General features: G+C 40.8%; 1 protein-coding gene across 12 annotated transcripts in view; it reads left to right on the top strand.

The window, feature by feature from the left end:
- The window catches only part of FBXL20 (F-box and leucine rich repeat protein 20), a 45,355-nt gene that overhangs the window by 19,035 nt on the left and 6,895 nt on the right, over window positions 1-19,425 (top strand). For 11 of the 12 annotated variants that reach the window (XR_011136267.1, XR_011136268.1, XM_068918875.1 and 8 more), the window contains exons 3-13: window positions 4,358-4,412; window positions 6,856-6,930; window positions 9,364-9,458; window positions 9,928-9,996; window positions 10,163-10,258; window positions 11,537-11,663; window positions 13,748-13,822; window positions 15,608-15,738; window positions 17,207-17,267; window positions 17,817-17,861; window positions 19,296-19,352. Coding sequence is in view for 10 of the 12 variants with exons in the window: in XM_068918875.1 (XP_068774976.1) it covers window positions 4,358-4,412; window positions 6,856-6,930; window positions 9,364-9,458; window positions 9,928-9,996; window positions 10,163-10,258; window positions 11,537-11,663; window positions 13,748-13,822; window positions 15,608-15,738; window positions 17,207-17,267; window positions 17,817-17,861; window positions 19,296-19,352 (886 nt within the window). In the remaining 2 variants the exon portion in view is untranslated. The remainder of the gene's footprint in view (window positions 1-4,357; window positions 4,413-6,855; window positions 6,931-9,363; window positions 9,459-9,927; window positions 9,997-10,162; window positions 10,259-11,536; window positions 11,664-13,747; window positions 13,823-15,607; window positions 15,739-17,206; window positions 17,268-17,816; window positions 17,862-19,295; window positions 19,353-19,425) is intronic. The other variant, XM_068918882.1, reaches the window with a different exon arrangement.

Below are 19,425 nucleotides of genomic sequence, written 5' to 3'. Positions count from 1 at the left end.
CCCTGTGCTGGCATTAACGATAGCCTGTTGAAAAGGTGCATTCATTCTTTGAGGGCAGCCTGCCAGTTGCTCTTTGACTGCAGGCCAAACCCCAGCTACAAGCTTGACTTTTTTGTGGTAACGGTGGTCTCTGCTGGTTTCCTGAAGAAGGTTTACTCTTGGCATGAGGTCAGGCTCCTAAACAGCTTATGCTTTTCAGGGTGAGGCAGACCAGGCTGCAGGGAGTTTGCTTTTTCCTTACTGGTTTAGAGGCAGGTCAAGCAGTTTTCAATTCTCTCCTGGGTTAAGTGGCTTCTACTCTGTGTCACCTCCTGCTGCCTCTTACCCCGCTTTTGGAACATCCAGTCATTGGCAGTGGCTTTGCTGTCTGACCTTCAAGCCCCATGTTGATTTAGTCCTCAGTAGCTTGAATTCGGTTCAGAACAAGGACGCAACAGAACAAATAGTGTACCAATGAGTTGGCAGCAAGGTTGTCGTTTCTTTCCTCCTGGCCAGCCTGCCGGCATCATATTAAGAAGCAAAATTTAGCTTGAATGGTGGGTCATTCGCATAAATTGGTGTTGGTAACTTTAGAAGGCTACAGGTCTAACCTAGGTCACTTCAAAACCCACAACTTCCAGGGATTTCAGTAGAATTTTGACTCTAATCTAATTGGAGTAGCAGTGAGAAAGCAAGGAGTCTGTTAGAAGATCCTGAGTGGATTAAGAGGTTGAAAGCTGAGAAATGATCTGACTGCTGGTTTGGAGTGTGCTGTAGCTAAATTGTCTGGTGCTAGACCGTTCAGGCAGTCCTGCCCTCACGCAGTGTGTCTGGTTGCTTGCTGAGGCCCATCTTTTAGCTGTGGTCGTAGTGAGTTACTTTGTGAAATAATTTGATATTTCAGCAGATTAAACTCGTTTCAGTTCTTGTTTGGAATACTCGTCTGTCTTCACCTTTGATCAGTGTTTGAATATAAAGTTATCTGTATGATTATTTTCTTGCTGTCAGCTCTGAAGAGTAAAAAGACCAGTGCAAGAGTATAGCAGTTGATTGTAAACAAAATAGAGATGCTCTTTTAGACATACAAGTAAACGTTCTAGCTATGTGCCTTTTGATCTATTACGGTAGAATCAGGAAAACTTTGCTTTCTACTGTGCAGCCTGCTGAAAGAAGTCCAGCGTGTGTGACCCATATGGTACTCCTGTAGGAGGAAGACAACTGCTCAGCCATTGCTTGGCCATGTGGGCAACTTGTGTGGGATTTTTTTGTTCCTCAACAACTTATTGGAGAAGAAAAAGCCTTTCCTTAGGATTGCATTGGAAAACTTGGCTCAAGTCATTGTACCTGCAAGCCTTTAATTTTGTTTCTGCTTTTCTCTTCAGTTTCTGTGGAGGGTTGCAATTGGAGCCAGTTCTGAAACGACGAAAATGCACAACAGAGTAGTGACTGCTCTGAAAGAGTAGTTCTTGCTGTCTTATTCTACTGAGTCTTTGTCTAATATTCTTCAACAAAGAAAAGATCAGAAAACACTGAGGCATGTCCGTTTTTAAGCTTTTCATAGCAAAAGTCTTTGAGTTCTATTCAAGTGCATGGACTTCCTAATGAGACATTGTCACACACTTGCACCCCAGTTACTGGCCTAGTTAGGGCAATTAAACTGTTCTTTCCCCTCTCCAAGAAAGGTAAAAGTTATATACAGTGAGTAAAGGGGATAGGTGAAAAGCTGAAGGTGAGTTGTTATGCATCCCACAATACCAAGAGTATTTAGGAAGTAGGGAACTCCTGGGCCCTTGTGTGAAGCTCAGAGATGTTAACCTGAGAGGTGAGTGGGGAGCTGTTCCGCTGTTCTCACTTCCCTTTTACTGTGCAGGTAGGCTGGAAGGGAGGAGCAGGAAGCAGCAAAGAATTTAGATGAGACCTAACAGCCCTGATAGAGGGATGAGAGCCTAGGATTTCCATGGATAAAGCAGTATTTTAATGAAAATATAGAAATTGTGCCTGCTTATTGACTTAGCTGCTGTTCCTATGGAGTTCAGTATTTTTTGGTCCTATGACAGGAATTCAGAGCAGAAGTAGGAGTATTTCCTAGCTTCTGTCATGTCCTTAGGCTTTCCTTGTATTGCTGTTCATTGATGTTGTACTAAATAAATGCCCAGGGCACCCATGTATGCACATATAAATAAATTTTTATGAACAAGTCTTCCCTTGAATCAACAGTTAAAAGTGAGTAGGGAACTCTCTTCTGAAATCCACAGCTGGGTTCCCAAGGCAGTGTTAGAATGAAGTGCATGTTTGCTCTTTTCCAGACCTATCTTAACCACGTATATCTCGACATGTCACTGTGAATTTTGTCTCACGAGGGGAACACATAGGGAACAGACGAGAACTATCTTGAACCAAATTCCTTGAGTGTCTTTAGGCAGTGTGGGAATACAAGAGAACATCTGGTAGCTCTGGGCTCAGGAAAGATGAGCGTCAGGAATGCTATACAATTGGTAAGTCAGATCTTCGTGAGCGATAGTAGGTAGTCTCTCATGACAGTTCCAGCTTGTTGACTGCCTTGTGCGTTCATTCTCTATCAGTTCTCCCCTGTTCTCTTCTTCCACCAATACTGATGTTTCTAAAGGGCTTTTTATACACTTGCTAGTCAGAAAGCTTGGTCGTGCAAAGGTTTATCATATTGTGGCGTCTCAGTCCTGCTTGTGTCCTCTCCTAAAATTTGAAAACCCAGGTTTTACTCCTTGTGTGTAACCACATACTAATAGATGTATATCTGAGAACGTATATGGGGCATATTAACATGCATATAGAACTCTGTGAGTAGCAAAAGCCTGGATAACCCCTCGTTGTTTATCTCGAGGACAAAGTGCAGTTTATCCGTGGTACTCATGATGTTTGTTCTTGTTCTCAGCACCTCTTCCCCCGTTTTATCAGTATTTGTGTGCTATTTATTCAAATATATTCCTTGCACTTATCGGAGGAGGTGAATACGTCATACAGTTTTATAGAAGAGTTTCAGTAATGCATTAGTACACAGGGTGTTTATCAAGCCTATAAGTCACGCAAAAAGAACGCACTGCCAGCAGCATCTTCTCATATCTAAGTCTCTCCCAGCCCAGGCAAGTCTGCGGAGAATATAGGAAAGCTTACGTACACCCTCTCAAGTTCACAGACTGTCTTGTGAGGAGTTAAATCAAGTGTTGCAGGTACCAAAAGACTACTAATCCAGGCATACGCTATTCTCCTGAGAAAGTCCAAAGCTCTTTGGAGCATTTGGAGCATAACATTGACATCCTCTCTCTGAGGTTCTTCAACTTTAAAATATCGAAGCAAATGTGCAGGTATTTTCTTGTAGTGAAACACTTGTGTTATCTTTGCAAAAACTTCATTCTGTGGTTTTAGAATTGCCATCACAGAGACTGAGACCTTATTATGTTTCAGTGTCTGTTTGGTCATCTCTGCTTTGTGGCACATAATTGCTTGAACTATAAACCATAAAATATATTGATAAACTCCTTATAGACTTGGGAGTTTTCAATGGATTTGGGAATTCATGCCTTCACAGGTAAGGGTGTGTGCGCGTGAGTTGAAAACATAGAATATCTTAGCCCACTATAACATTGCAAAGTATGACTATCTGATTCTTTTATCCTAGTAAATAGGACAGCAACGCCAGGGTGTTGGCCCGAACGCTTGGGCGTGCCCGGCCAGAGGAGTGACATACCACGGAGGAGTGACCAGATCGGCTCAATCCTAAATGCGTCTCTCCTAGACGCACTGTACTGACGCATGCTAACAAATCATCTCGCTGTGCAAGTCGCTCTGCAATGTTTCAGAGCGAAATATTCCTCCCACCTCTATGTTAGTAACGCCTAGTATTTAGCATGGCTATGTGAAAAATAAGAAATAAGCCATGAACTGAAATCAGACTGTGGTGTTACTTTGGTTTATTAACTGTTAATTGTTTTGCTGCCTGCTTTTGGAGTGTAGTTGTTAGATGTGTTTTTTGCTGAGAAACAGTAGATACAACTATACTTCTGTGTCAAATACCTGTTTATTCTGCCATACCCTGTCCTAACTGAATGTTTGACTGCCAAGCTACATGGTACCTGTAAGCATTTGATTTTTAGATAAATAATCATTCTGTTTACTGTCAGTAAATACTAAAAGATACGAGATTAGTATTTCACAGTAGTTCAGTGTCTGTGATTTTTGCTTTCATTTATTAACTGCTTGGTCTGCGCTTCTTTTTGCAGTTAAGCTTTCAGCTGAATTATGAAGAAGTTCTCCTGTATCCAGTCCTCTCTTCCTTTAAGTCTTCTGTATTCTCTTTGTTTTAAATGCAGATAACCAAAAATAATTTTCACTTCTGTTACAGAATTTTCTCTTTCCTGGATGTGGTCACTCTGTGTCGTTGTGCTCAAGTTTCCAGGGTAAGAACTCTTTATCGTTGCTGGTAGAATTTAACAATTTATTGTACTTGTGTTGCAATTCTCATGCTGCCAGACTTCATTGCATTTCAAATTGGGAGAATTTGTACCAGTAAACTCTGTGCAAAGACTGTTTCACTTATGGTTTTTTAGTGTCCCATATTAACATGGCAATACTGGAAACTTCTGATAGCAGTTGTGAAAGTGGAATCAAAGTTTGAATGCCATTTTGACAGTGTCTGAGGCCTCATCCAGATTATGAAAGAGAGGTGCCTGACTTTTTTCCCCGAAGAGTTGTCCAGTCAGCCTGGTCTTTGTACAGGAGGCCTGCCCCTGAAGAAAATGCTAAGCTTACATCCAAGTATCATAGATTATCTGAACGGTATATCTGTGCTTTTTGGTGGAGATGTAGCATGTTTGTGAATCAAAATTTCTACGTGGTAGAAAGTCAATGAACACTTGGATTTATTTGATGCAAGTTTGGAAGAAAAAAGAAGTGTGTCTTTTGCTTAGGGTTCCTGCCCTCTCTCTCCCCTCTCCCCCCCCCCCCCCCCAAAAAAAAAAAAAGAAAAAAAAAAGCTTCAGCTAGTGAAATTTGGCTTGATTACTCATGGAAAAAATCCTCATTACTCATTACACGTGGAAAAAATCTTCCAACTGCAGGTCCGATCCAGTCATTTAGAGCTACCAGACTTGTTCAGATACTTTATCCTGCACGCTTCTAATAAAACACACAGGAAGCATTACTGTAGCAAGAGTTATAAGCTGGCTAAATGGAAAGGTGGTTATAGTTGTGTTCCCCTCATTGGCAGACCCAGTGCTGAGTGACGCCTGTACAAAACTGATCGATCTTGGCGTCAAGCTGTAGGATGATTTGCTTTTATTCCTATATACCCGGAATAATAAAAAGGCTGCAATTAAACATTTTTAATTGCAGCAAAAACCCTGTGTGATGTCCAAGTGCTATGGTTATGATCCCATGTTCTTGGAATATCACAGATGTCCCAGGGAGCTGAAATTCACTGCTCCAGTTCAACAGCAGTGACCAGCATGGACTGTCAAAGATCATTGCCAGTCTCCGTTTGTACTCCCGTTTTTGTCATTCGCTTCTGTTTCCACAGGACATCTAAGAACAAATCAGTCACAATGTGACACAGCATGCACTCTAAAGGAGTAAAGTATTCACACAGAGCTGCAAAAAGGCCATATGTAATGTTCCCTACTGGATGGCACGTTAAAATGTACTGTGTCATGACTTGCGTCCACTAGTACGTTTCTTTTCTACTTGGGCTGTTACTTTTCTTATGACAATAACCAGACCGTAAAACAAATATCCTCGATGAGATTTAAAGTGCAGAACTTAGATGGCTTGCACAAAGACTAGTATATTGTGGTGGTGATGTAGCTTAGTGCATGTAATGTGTATAGCATAAAAATACACCTGTATACATGCGCTCTTTCATAATGATGGGCTTATAACTGTTATAAGATCTAGCTGTTTATATAATTAAAATTTTGGTTATAATATTGTGTTGATGACTGTTTTGCATTTAAGTGCTGAAGTATTAACTTTCCATTCCTGATTCTTGTTCATAGAAAAAATAGTATGTGAATTTTTTTTTTACAAGCTCATTGTTCCCTGCCGCCCCCCTCCCCCCCACTCCTTTAAAAAAAAAAAAGCACTTAAAGGTAGTAAACTGTCATTACAGCAGTTGTGCATAGTTCTCAGGTAAGAGCTGGATGCTTTATTTGAACAGCTTACAAAGTTTTTTGAATTTCTCCATCTGTGGGACATAGCACCCCATGCAGCAAGCTGTGGAACTGCCTTGAACACCTTGTTCTGCTGGAGGTAAGAGAAGGTGTGCAAGTTGACAGCCTTACCTGTCTCTAATGGGATCTGGCCGCATAGTCCTTGGTTCCTGTGCCACAGAGCAAGTCCTCCATGCCCTCAGACGAGCTTTGTTTCTCTTGTCAGTGTAGGTGCCTGGTGTAGTTTTGCACGTGTGACTTGCCCATGTCCTGGTATCCTTCATCTTCACACTGAGCCTGCTAGCTGCCTTAAAGGTGTAAGGAGTTACTCTTCTTGATTTAGCTGGTGATGCTGATTAAGGGATTAGATTCCAGCCAGAACTGTGAAGATGCCCTAACTTCAGCACTGCCTCCTGTCGTGGACCCAGCGTCTACACTATCCACAGGCGCAGAAGTGTCTGGGGCACGTTAGACTTGCCTGTTTTGGGGACTTGCGAAGAGTGTGCGGTGTAGGTGAGGTGACTCTTGTCTGAACAAGTGATACTGGTAACTGAACAGTTTTCCTTGTTGGCTGTAATTACTTGTTGCTTTTTCATCTAAGACAGAATGTTGTTTCTAAAAGGAACAAACTGTAACTAGGTCCCCACTGGCGTTTTTTCATATTAACAACACATTTACATTTTTTCCCCTGATAAAGGCATGGAATGTTCTGGCCCTGGATGGCAGTAACTGGCAGCGAATTGACCTGTTTGATTTCCAGAGGGATATTGAGGTATAATTAAGTGACATACAAACCCATTTTTCTTGTTAAAATGTAATTACAGCCTAGAATGGATTAATACTCCCAGCGTAACCCTTTTTACCTTCCCTGGAGATAGAAATCATTAATTTCAGTTCTTCTTAGCTTCAGGGAGTCTTTAAAGTCTTGGCAATCCATTCAGCTTTTGAAAATGGACAGAATTCTATATCTGTATCAAGACTTAAAGGTAGTAATAGAAGGGCAGCGTTTTTATATGCGTTCTGAAAACAGAAATAAGTAGGGAAGGTAAGTTCTTGTGAAAATTATTGCTTATGTATAGCAGAACTTAGGCTACTTTTCCTTTCACTCAGCAAATGTTTACATAAGCTCAGACCTAGACCGTTAAGACTGTGACCTTTCTTTCAAAGGTGGCCTGCAATATGTCTCTCTTCCTGTCTTTCTCTAATATTAAAAATTGAAACATAAATGAAGATGATACAGAGGGACCCTAGATCAAAATTGCTCCTAAAAGATGTTACTTTGGAAATGCCTCATTATATCTAGTATGGATGTTAATTGTTGACTACGTAGCTATGAAAGGAGTGGATGACGTTGTCATGCCGTTCTGAAAGTTCAAATTGCATTAAACGGGATAAAAGACAAACCCTAAGTTTCTTATAAGGATGTTTATATTCTATTTAAAATATTTTGGAGAGGGGAGATAGGGAGTCTGTCATTTTAACTCACTAGGCGTAAACCAGAGGATCCCTGAAGATTCACACCTAGTGGGAAACGTACACAATATTTGTGGGGGAAAGAGTTAAAATACTCTTTCTCTGCCAGCCATGTACCTAAGCAGCTAAGATACGTGGCTAAAGGACGTGCCTGTGATAGCACCGTGACTTCTGTATGCTTGCAGGCGTCTGAGTGGCCTGAGACTCCTTGAAGGAAGCAAACCAAGTGATTTTTGTTCTTGGTAATAAATACCTAATTTCTTAGCATACCCTGAAAGTTCTGGACCCATATAACTATTTGCTTTCATAGAGGTATGGTCAAGTTATTGATGGTGCCTGGTCTATGGAGGTAACAGGGAATGAGCGTAGAACTTCACTGCCATGCTACTTTCTGTGGGCTGTGTGAGAGGGAGAGAGAGGGGAATGCTGTGAATACAAACTAGGCTTTTCCCCATTCTTGAGTGGTTTTTGCATGGTTTTAACATCTCCCTGTTTCCCAGCGTCACTCTGTACGTCAAAACACATGCTCTTTCTTAAGCATTGACTTTCCCTTTTGAAACCAAGTGCTTTAGTGTGTTGTACCTAACCTAAAATGAACCTGCTTAGACTTTCTCATGTCCTAAATGTTGTTTGCTTTTAAGGAACACAAATCCAGCAATTGATACAAATTCCATATGTTGTCTGAGTGTATTTGAATCTTCTAATCCAAGCATATGAATTCATAGTCATGCTAGAGGAACTGCAAAAGTACACGTACTGTTTCAGGTTCTCCAGCCTTTCTACACTGATCCACAGATTGGGCTTTCAGTCTGCTGTCGGCCTTTAGCCAGTGCAGCACTTCAGTGCGCCGCAGCTGCGGGAGTTGTTCCCATAGCCTGGGAACACAAGTGGCCGGGTTTTACCAGAGGCTCATGCAGAGATCTGGTTAAGCTGGTGTCCCTTTTTCAGTTGTGAAATTACTTCGTAGCTAGCCTGCTTGATTTTATTTTTTAATTGGGAAAAGATTTTTTTAAAAAACATCCCTTCATCGTTATAGAGACCTTAAATGTCAACTAGTACTTGAAGAAATGACCGACTTTTCTGTCCTGCGATGAACAGCCATGTAAAATAGAGTAGAGGGCAAGGCATTTGAGTTACTGGACAGCGATACCAATTTTTTGTTGTTGCTGTTTTTGTTTGTTTGTTTTGAACTTTGTTCAAAGTAGTAAATATCTGAGAAAATGCTTTGAAAATGTGCAGTTAAACTGCATTGCACGAGATCTCTTGAGCAAATGTTTGAATCCTTTTTTTTTCTGTGAGAGTAGAACTCATGGGCTAGTTCTCTCATCTGCCTTTTGAATAGAAATTTATCTATTTTTAGTACATTCACTGTACGTACTTGCAAATCTCGCTGCCTCTTGTGCAGCAATGGTGGTGTTTCTTTCATCTTTTTTGGGTAGTGTGTGTCAATGTCCAGGAGCTCTGGACTGGAGGAAATTCCTCAAACATTAGCCGGAGCTTGCTTGCTCTGGCTTTAGGTAATTGTTTCTTGTCTCTCCATCTTCAGAAGCTGAATAATTCTCCCTCTCCCTGTCTTAGATTATTATGATGGCATTTTTGTTTTCTTAGCGCTATTTTACCTAGAATAACAAACTGTTGTTAATCTGCAAAGTTTTGAATTCAACTTTGTCAATGCTGAGGTCACTTTTGTTTTTTTTTTTATTTTTAATGTAATTCTTTCTGTCTCCGACAGGGCCGAGTAGTTGAGAATATTTCTAAAAGATGCGGGGGTTTCTTGCGGAAGTTAAGCCTGCGTGGCTGTCTAGGAGTGGGAGACAACGCGTTAAGGTAGTGGTATGCCTTCTTTCTGCTCTTAAACACAATGCAAAGAATGATTCACTGTCTTCCAGTCCTTTGTGATGGCAGAATTTGCGAATACTAAGAACTGAGGTCTTAAGGATGTTGGCCTAACTTAAGACATCAGAAGCGGTAACATATAAGCCTTTTTAATTTATCATTTTTTAACTTAACACAGTAGCTGTTTTCCTCAATTTAAATAACTTATCAGCCTCTACTACAGGTTAAGTAGTGGTGGGCGCTGAATCACAAACTTTTGCCTTTAAGCTGGGAAATCCCAAGACAAGACATGGGGCAACACAAGTTATTTATTGTTTTTTATTTTTGCTTGAGACAGTTTCTTAAAACTTTATCTCATGCCTTGAGGTTAAAGCAAATGCTTTAGAACATTGGGAAATCTGTCACCTTAAAAAAAAAAAAAAGCTATGTTTTGCCTTTTTTTACCTTTTCTTTAATAAAGGACATTTGCACAGAACTGCAGAAATATTGAAGTATTGAACCTAAATGGCTGCACCAAGATCACAGATGCGTGAGTAATGTTCCGTTTCCCCTGTCATTTACATATTGTTTCCTCCTTCTCCTTTTAAGGGAAGGCCAGATTTGGGTGTACTGTAGGCAATATAATGCATGTCATATGAAATGTGTATGACTTTGAATAAATGTGTCACAGGAGACTGTCGTTTGTTCTCTTGCAGTACATGTACCAGTCTTAGTAAGTTCTGCTCTAAACTCAGGCACCTTGATTTGGCTTCCTGCACTTCCATAACCAACTTGTCTCTGAAAGCACTGAGGTAGGAGCTGATAACGTTGATGACATTCGCCAGTTGACTCCAGATAGTTTGACCTGCCATTGCCCCATCTGTCTCATATGCCTCAGAGAAGGAAATAGGCTTGAGGTGCAACTGTGATTAGAATGCAGGCATTCCCCAGCAGAGCTCAGCGTTCACATGTTACGCCTCCTAGTTTGCAGAGATAGAGGAGGACTCAGTAAAAGCTGCCCTCAAGCTTGTTTATATCCATCCTTGTGTTTATTAGCAGTGGAAGAATAAGTCTATTGTATTACAGTTTTGGAGGAGGGGTTTTGGGGGAGAAGCAAAAAGAAGGAAAAAGTCTTAGACCACCTTTTTAGGTGCTTGTTTAATAACAGTCCTCTTCTGCGTTGTAAGTGTACCATTGCACGCTTAGCTAGTGTTAACGTAGTTAGGTGAACATCAGCATGTGACTATTTGTCTTTTTAAACTGCTTAGGAGACACGTAACTACTTAAATCTGCTAAATGGAATTGCCAAGTAATCTAGAAAAGGAAGGGAAAGACAGACATTGGTGGGAAGAGATTGGGACAGAGAAAAGGAGGCAAAAAAACAAAGGTAAAAATAGGGGCTGAGCTATTAAAAAGTTTTTCAGTAGTGTCCCAGCTGTATCACTGAAAAATACTGAGGAGGGTGCATCTAGACTCTGAAGGAAAAACATAGATTTGAAAGAGCAAATGAGTAATTAAATTATTTTGTAGCTTCACTTAGAGCATGATTTCCACCCCCACCCCCCCCCCTGGGATTTGATCCTTGTTGCTAATTTCACATGATCAAACTTGTGCTGCAGTTGTGTCAGATATATGAATGGCATGTATACCTCTGCATGATTGCAAGTCACGTGTGTGAATCTTACACCTACGGGCAGCTATTTGCAAATACAAAATGACACCTGGAAAGTTAGACGCAGCATGGCAGAAGTCAGCCCTCTGTTTGGATTCGGATGAGAGTGGTTTGGTGTATGCAGATTCAGAAAGCCCGTAAACATTTTCCTAGTATAAGAGTTGGGAGGTGCCCAAAAAGGGGAGAATCGGTCATCTTTTGTCCTGCTATCAGGAGTCTAAAGCTCCTGATCCTGCCTTTGGAGAGCTCTTCACATCTGGAGATGATGTTTGACAAAGAAGAGTTCCCTGTGGGGTGGGGGTATACTTCCTATGCCCGTGTGGAGTCCAGAAATGGGAATTTCCTAGATCTGACTTGAAACAGAATTTCTTTCCTGTCCAAAAAAAGTTTCCACCCACTTTTCCTTTCATCTCCCAAGTGAGGGATGCCCACTGCTGGAACAGCTGAATATCTCCTGGTGCGACCAAGTGACTAAGGATGGCATCCAGGCTCTGGTGAGAGGTTGTGGGGGACTCAAAGCCCTGTTTCTGAAAGGCTGCACACAGGTACGGCTCTACAGAGAACACTCCAGTCGAATAATTAATAGCTACTTGCTTTCTGCTGTAACTGAAAGTATGGGGATGAAGTATTTTAGATTTTTTTTTTCTGTTTCCAGAAATATGGCATTACTGAAATTATTCACAGTCTGTCTGTTGGAGATTAAGTGCTTTTATTGAAATTCCTTAATGGCTTTGAGCTCCGCATGAGTAGTGGGACAGTGAACAAATTGCATATCTAGCTGTGAAATCATTCTTCCTTTTTTCCCCATTGGGAACACACTGAGCAAAGTTTTTACATAGCGCGTATGCATATATATATTTTTTATTTTATTTTTTAAGAGAGGATAACTTTGTTATTCACGGCTGTACCCATCCTTTTTGGAAGACTCAAACTTTTAGAAAGCCTGACAGTACTTTCATCTGTAACCACGTGAAAGAATTTCCTCTACGTGTCGTGTGGATTTCTAGCTGGTCAAAGAGAATCACATTGTATGTGACTCTGTGTAAAGACTTCTCTGCAGCCAGTTAGAAGTGTTAAACTGTTCCCTTAAGTGTATTGTATGGCTCCTGAGGTATGACAGTACATTTTGAAGAGACTGCATGGAAAGGTCTGTGGTACTACTGATTCTTTGGAATGTCAATGGTGCACTGACTTTTATAGCTGACACTTGTTCTCCCTTGTTGTTTAGACTTGTTCCTTTTGTTGTTTAAACTTAATTTCCTTTTAACCTTACTCTTACTGTTTTACCTGTTGGATCACTGAAAAATTTAATATGTTAAATGCTTCCCTATATTACAATTTTACTAAGGAGCAATGTCAATTATTAACTAGGGCACGAAGAACATCTACCATGAGTATTACTCTTAATGAATGAGACCTCTTTGCAACACTATTTTGCAAAGAATATGGGGACTAATTATTGTTTCTTTACTTAAATGGGGTGGAGTCTTTTTAATGCACAAACAGATCAAACTGAAAGGGAGCAAACATGCATCTCAGAATCTTGTTCTTGAAAAAGAAGAGTAAAGCTGACCCTGCTGGAGTTGAAAGCTGTGACCCAAAGACTCGAGAGAGTTTAAGAGCCTCAAGATAGACCTGGAAACTGATCTCCTTGATCTCTTTGATTCTTCTTGTACCTAAAACACTGAAAGTACTCATATATTTTGATTTTTTTTTTTTCCTTGAGGGGTGGGGATTTCTTAAGCGTGAGTCAGTAAATGCCATTTTCATCTACTGTGTATAGGTAAACAGCACTCTGTTTTTTATTTTGCAAAAAGCATGTTTCTTCTGTGCATGCACTCAGAAAGCCCTAAAAGGTTAGTATGATGAGCAAAGCAATAATACACTTGCTATGGGTACAAAGCAGTAATACATTTTTGTGTGCAAGCAAGCTTAGCTATAGGGGCTATAGTCATTTTTCAGTAATTTGATATTGCTGTTGTGTTTTAATCCATACGATAGGTATATGTGGCTATAAAAAAGGTGACTTGATCAGAGACATAACAATCTCAGCCTGTTTTCATAGTTTAGATTATAGAAACAGCTTGAGTTTCTAGTAATTTATGGATTCCTGAGAAATATTGATGGCAATACATCCTTGTTATCAATTATTTGCCATCTGTTCTTGCAGATTTAAGAATAGAAGACTTTTATCTTCAGAAAGCAACAGGGATGTGTTTGTGCTCCCTACGTTGAAATAACATTTCTTTGAGAGAGAGAGAGAGAGAGATTTGGAGTGTTGCAATATACAAATGATGATATTTGTAGGCCCTCACTGGAGCCTAATGAAGCACTTCCTGAATTCCTATAAATAGTTTCTGATTTCACTTCTTGCTTTCTTAATCATGCATGTTGGATCAGATCAGCATTTCTTTAAATCAGTAACTTAGTGCTGTGGGTCCTTGAACTCTGTCCCTGAGGTGGTAGAAAGGGACGTGCGCTCATTGCTGTGTATTTTGAGACTGCGATGTGTTGCCTTCCTTCCCCATAGATATCCCAACCATGGATGTTTTAATGTTCTCAAAGCTTTCTTTGAAGATTGCTCCAAGTATTAACAGGTTGCTTCAGTCTCTTAAATTTTTCTTTCCAGCTTGAGGATGAAGCTCTCAAATACATTGGTGCACATTGTCCCGAACTGGTGACTTTAAACCTTCAAACATGCTTAGTAAGTAAGCCTTCTTACAGTTTCCCAACTCGGGCAGCGTTGTGCATTTAGAGACCCTCTATCAACACAACCATGCAGAACATACTCTATCCCAGAAACATTGTCATCTGTGTGAGCAGGGCAGGTGTAAGTTTGTAAGACTTTTAAAAATAGTTGATGAAAAACAGCTTTTTGGTAGCATTTGGTAATGCTGAATAAGCCCCCACAATAGTGTCTTAGCATTCAGTTTGTCAGAACTGTTTGTCTCTTTGCCCTGCCCACAGGGCTTGTAAACTCATTTGCAGGACTAGCTGGAAAAATTCTTTCCATTGGGCTGGAATGTTTGTTTGGTGTTGTAGCCAGACTTACTCCAGTCTCTTCTTAAAAATGAACCAAGCAGTGCAGTTGCCCTGCACAGGACTGTAAACCAATTATTCTGCAGTGCCAAAAATATATGTTTAAGCCAAAACAGGAATTGTAATGAGCTTTTTATACGTACCGTCGTGCACTTAGTCTGACACGGTGAATGACTGGACACTCCCTTCCCTTTCCACTGAAGTGGGCAAGGCTTTTGGGGCTCCAGGACTGTCCTTTTTTTCTGTCCTGTTTAAGGAGCAGCTTTACCAAACACTAGACTGACTAGAGATTTGGTGTCCGTCCATCTGAGACTGGGTACTTGCAAGGAAGGAGTAAACTGTTAGCAGCAAATGCCAGAACTGCGTCTGGGATGTAGGCAGAAGGCAGGAAAGGGAGAGGCAAACAGGCAGAAGGGAGAGGAAAACAAGTAAGGTTCCTTGTTCACCTTAATTGAAAATACCATGTTTTACTCGGCTTCCATTTCGTCCTACTCCAGTACTCAGGCTTACCAGTCTACGGGTTTGCGATTTTAAAAGAAGCAGTGCCAGCCCCTAGCTTTTCTATGTGGGGAATTGAATCTGGCTGTGTGCAGAAATCTAGAACCTAGGAAATGTGTGTGGTTTAACCTGGGCCTCAAACATGCATGGCCTGGGCCACCTCTGTCCCTTTTCATCTTTTCTCATTGCGTGCATTGCTCTTGGTCCCACGTAGCTCCTTGGCACAGCCATGCTGAGTCCCAGAACCTCGTGCTCTTGCTCATGCTGGGTAACATCTGGAACAGATTCCTGCATTGTTGCTACCCCAGACTCGTTAGCAGAATGGGCTGCAAAGGGCTGGAACGGGCCCTCTGCGTCCAGGAACACAGCAAGGTTAATGGAGTTACTGTGCCATGGTGTGAATTTGATGCAATCTGGACTGTAAGCCTGTGTCTTGCAGTTCGGATTTTGGTCCCAAACTATTGAGGTGTATTTTCAAAATGCCGTTTGTGAGAAGAGAGGAAAAAAAAGAAAACTGTTCCTTATTTTCTGGGTGACAACTTTCAGGTGCTTTTTTATCTTGACTTTCAGCCATGAAGCTCTTTGTGAGCAATTGTTGCAAAGGGAGTCAGGAGACTGCTTCTAGACCTACTGTTGTCCCATCTTTCCCTATTATTCAAAAGCCCTGCTCAGAAACGTTCCCGTGTGTGTGTGGAATCACTTCCAGGATATGCACAAGTTGTTTTGGAGTGGCTTATCCTGTTTGAGCTGCTCCAGTGAAATATTTGAATGCACTTTTTTGCTTGAAAGAAGCATAACTTGGCCTGAGTTCAGCACCTGCTTGGAAGTCTGAGGGCAAAAATATGCACTGCATTGCACCTCCACCTACTTTGTTATGACTTGTGATGTTGTTGTTTTTCTTTACATAGCAAGTAAATAGTTATTTTCTTTACATGTTGTTTTCTTTCTATAGCAAATAACAGATGATGGTCTCATTACAATATGCAGAGGATGCCACAAGTTACAATCCTTGTGTGCTTCAGGCTGCTCTAACATTACAGATGCCATCTTGAATGCCCTGGGACAGAACTGTCCAAGGCTTAGGTAAGTTTTCGGTGCAGGATTACCTAAGCTTCAGTGACCTATTATATATTGAGCAAAGGATCTTGGTGATATGGTCATATAATATTTGAGCTGTTTTAGACTCTGAAGGTCTCTCAAGTCTGAAAATGTGCTTTCTTATCACTGAGCTTATTTCTAGACATTTGCTATGAGGTGATAGCAGTTGTACCCAAACTTTAGTTTCTAGACTTGTGCAAGTAGAACAGTGGTAAAAGAGCTCCCTGCCGTGGTGGTGTGTGCTGCCAATAGATTCACTTGGTAACAGTCTCCTTCTAAACCATTGTATATCTACTTTTTTTTTTAAATGGAAAATAGTTGAAGTTAGGTTACTCTTGTGCTGAGAACTGAAAACACATTTCATCAATTTTTTTTCCTCTTAACATGTGATATTGACAGAGTTTTAATGATTTTTATAGCAGACAGAGTTGTGTTAATTTTCACTCTGCTTGAAGGAGTGGGCTTCCAGCATCATCTCTGCAGGTGTTTGCTTTTTATTATTTTTAAGATGCTTATTTTTATTAGGACAAGTTTCTTCAGGAAGATTTTGCTATAATTCAGAAAATGGCCAGGTGCACAAAGAAGATACAGTTATTATCTGGCATCTGTAACAGTTGAGTGGCCTGAATTAAATGGCATAAGATACGATGTCTTCCAGGAAAAAAAAAAAGATCAGTTTTCTGTGATAAGCTTATTTAAAGAATTATGAGTGCAAAGTGCAGCATACAAGTATATGGGAAACAAAACCAAAGAGGAAGGTAAAACATGATTTCAATTCCAAATGGTTTCTGTGCTTATGTTTGCCTGCAGTTTGACAGTATTAAGTTTTGTGAAGCAAAACGCATACTACATTTCAGGAACGCTGGCTTTCTCCTCTGTCAAGGTAGATAAATACATTAACACTGGGAAGCAAACATCTATAGAACTGCAGTGACTGGCAGAAAGTTTATCTGCTGTCTCAGAAGCAAGCAGTTTGCCTCCTAGAAGACTTCCAAGTCTTCTGTCGTGGCATTAAATATTTATTCCTTCGTGCCTGTCTGCCAGGATGCCATGTATACTGTCTTGCATTATACCCTTTTCCATGATGAGCTCAGTACTTGGAGTGGAAACCAGAGGAGTTTGCTTGGGGAGGTTGTGGAGTGCCCAGCAACGAAGACTTTTAAGTGCACCTTAGGCCAACGTATGTCAGAAAAGAGATTAAAGTTGTCCTGCCTCGAAGCAGGGTGCGGACTGAATGACCTTTGGAGTTCCCTTCTAGCCTGACTTCTTCTTTTTTTGTTTTTTCCTGTGACCTACACTCAGGTATAGAGGGTGGATGCTCTGTGCAAATTATCCTCTCAGAGAGCACAGCCTAAACCGGGTCAAACTTTTCTGGGTTGCTGGAAGCTTTTAATGAAACACTCTGAAAAGCAAAATGACTCCACCATGGTTATTATAAATTCTTTCTGTGCAGAATATTAGAAGTTGCAAGGTGTTCTCAACTAACAGACGTGGGCTTTACTACTCTAGCTAGGGTAAGTGCTGATTTCCACTTGTTCACCAAGTATCTCTGCTTTGTTTCCTTGATAGATCTAAACTAACAGTAGCTTTCTCTCTTGAGCGTAGGTTCTTGTCATGTTTTGAGTTTTGAAGCTTGAGTGGAAGTTAGGTGACGTAAACTAGGTTGTACGTAATACCTGCTGTCTTCAGCATTGTCCTGACCCACGTGCCTAGGAGGGTGTGCATCCAATTTGAGATGTCTAATACTTGGGAGTTACAAACTTTTAATGTTTGTTGTACTAAATTAATCCGTGTCCTCTACAATTGACCCTAAGTTTAACTTCCTTTGCTTTCTATGAATAAAGGAAACTTGGTGCCTGTGAGTGAGAGAAATTGCTAGGTTTTCTTTAGTGTATTTGATTTTCTTCTTAAAGAAGCAGCAAACTTTCCTTTCAGTCATGACACTTTCATGGAGAAAAAGCTTCCCTGCTAAAAAAGGACGCTCTCTTTACTGTAGACGTGTTTATATTTGCGGTCTGAACTTTGCACTTAGCTTGTGCACTCGCTCTTCTGTTTGTTCCTAGAACTGCCATGAGCTTGAAAAAATGGACCTGGAAGAGTGCGTCCAGGTAGGCGGTGCCACCTCTGACTGTTAACGTTTTTTAGCGCAAAGTCCCAGTGGTGTGGAAAAATGGCTTGTGATAGAAATTTCCACATTTCTAGCGCTGGACCAACAATAAAAAGATGGTAGATTGTTTCCAACTAAAAACTTATTTTAGAGTCCTGAACAGAAAGACAGCCAGATGTATTTGGATAAGAAAGTGTTGCTTTTGTATAGTTTGATTCTTTGTTCATATTTTGTAGCAATGAATGCTGCCATAACTGTAATAAAAGAAATGTTTAATAGTAAGAGATGTGTCCTGGAGACCATGCATATAGAATTGTGAACCTTTGACACAAGATTGTTAAGATCCAGAGTAAGATCTTTGTGTGTAAGACGAGGGGAAGTCTGTTCTATATCTGTTGCTAGAGATGGTAGAAGTTATCTGTTTTGAAAAAACATAGCCAGAATGTTTGAACAGCAGTGATTTTGCATGGAAAGGAGATGGCAGCAGCTCACAGTAAAACTGAGATGCCCATTCTACCGCTAGCCTTCCTAGAAGGCAGTGGGATGTCACGTTTCACCAGTTACCGAGTCTGTTGTTGACTCTCTTGATAACTGCATGCTGCAGGTTTCTTCATTAGCTTTAGGGATGTCTTACATATGTAACTCGACACTGTCCCACTGGGTATGTGCGGTAGGCTGATTAGCATTTCGAGATAACTTTTACAGGGAAAATAATTGCGTTTACTCAAGATCCCATGGAAAAATCTGCCAACCCTAAGGACAGACTGGAGTTGAAGACAGTGGAGACAATAGGATTTTGCTTCCTGCCATGAGAACAGTTTGACCTCAGTATTCTGTACTTCCTGATGTTTACAGGGCAGAAATTCAGGAGATCACAAGAGGAAATTACAGTAGTCCAGACAGGAAGTGATTAAAAAAGTTAGCCCAAAAAGGAAAAAGGACAAATTGGGCTGTGTCCTTGGACCGCTTTGAACAAAGATAGCACAGCAAGTTCCCTTCTGAATGCTTTTAGATTAGAAATCCATTGTGTCCAGTCTCTCTCTTTCTTCCTGAAGGACTAACGAAGAACAATTCAGCAATCTAGAGAGCTGTTAGAAGGGGATTTTAACACCTCTCATACTTTCAGGGACAAGTATTTAGGAGACTTTGTTTGGTTACAGTGGTCTGCTCGCTTGTCCCTCTTAATTGTGTGAGCTTGCTTCATGACAGCTGACTAAGGAAGTACAAAATAACAGCAGTACAGACCCCGTGACTTATCGGACCTTTGAGGACCTGAGTTGATTTCTGATTTGGCCTTACAGGAGACGAGTTCCTGGGGGGCTCAGAATAGTGACTGTGGAGAACTGTTTAGGCAAAAGTTTGTGGTCCTACTTCAGTAGGGGGGAGAAAAAAGCCTTTTGTGCAAAGCGTGAAAGGGCTTTTCCTTTTTTTCCAGATAACAGACAGTACGCTAATCCAGCTTTCCATACACTGTCCACGGCTTCAGGTTCTGGTGAGTGAGACTTTGAAAATTGTCTTTCTGTAAACAAAGGGATTTCAAATGCTGCCCGTGGGGATTTGTCTCT

The sequence above is a fragment of the Struthio camelus genome, chromosome 25, assembly GCF_040807025.1.
Source record: "Struthio camelus isolate bStrCam1 chromosome 25, bStrCam1.hap1, whole genome shotgun sequence".
Taxonomy (NCBI): Eukaryota; Metazoa; Chordata; class Aves; order Struthioniformes; family Struthionidae; genus Struthio; species Struthio camelus.
The sequence above is the reverse complement of the archived record's forward strand: the minus strand, read 5'-3'. Positions and strand labels throughout refer to the sequence as shown.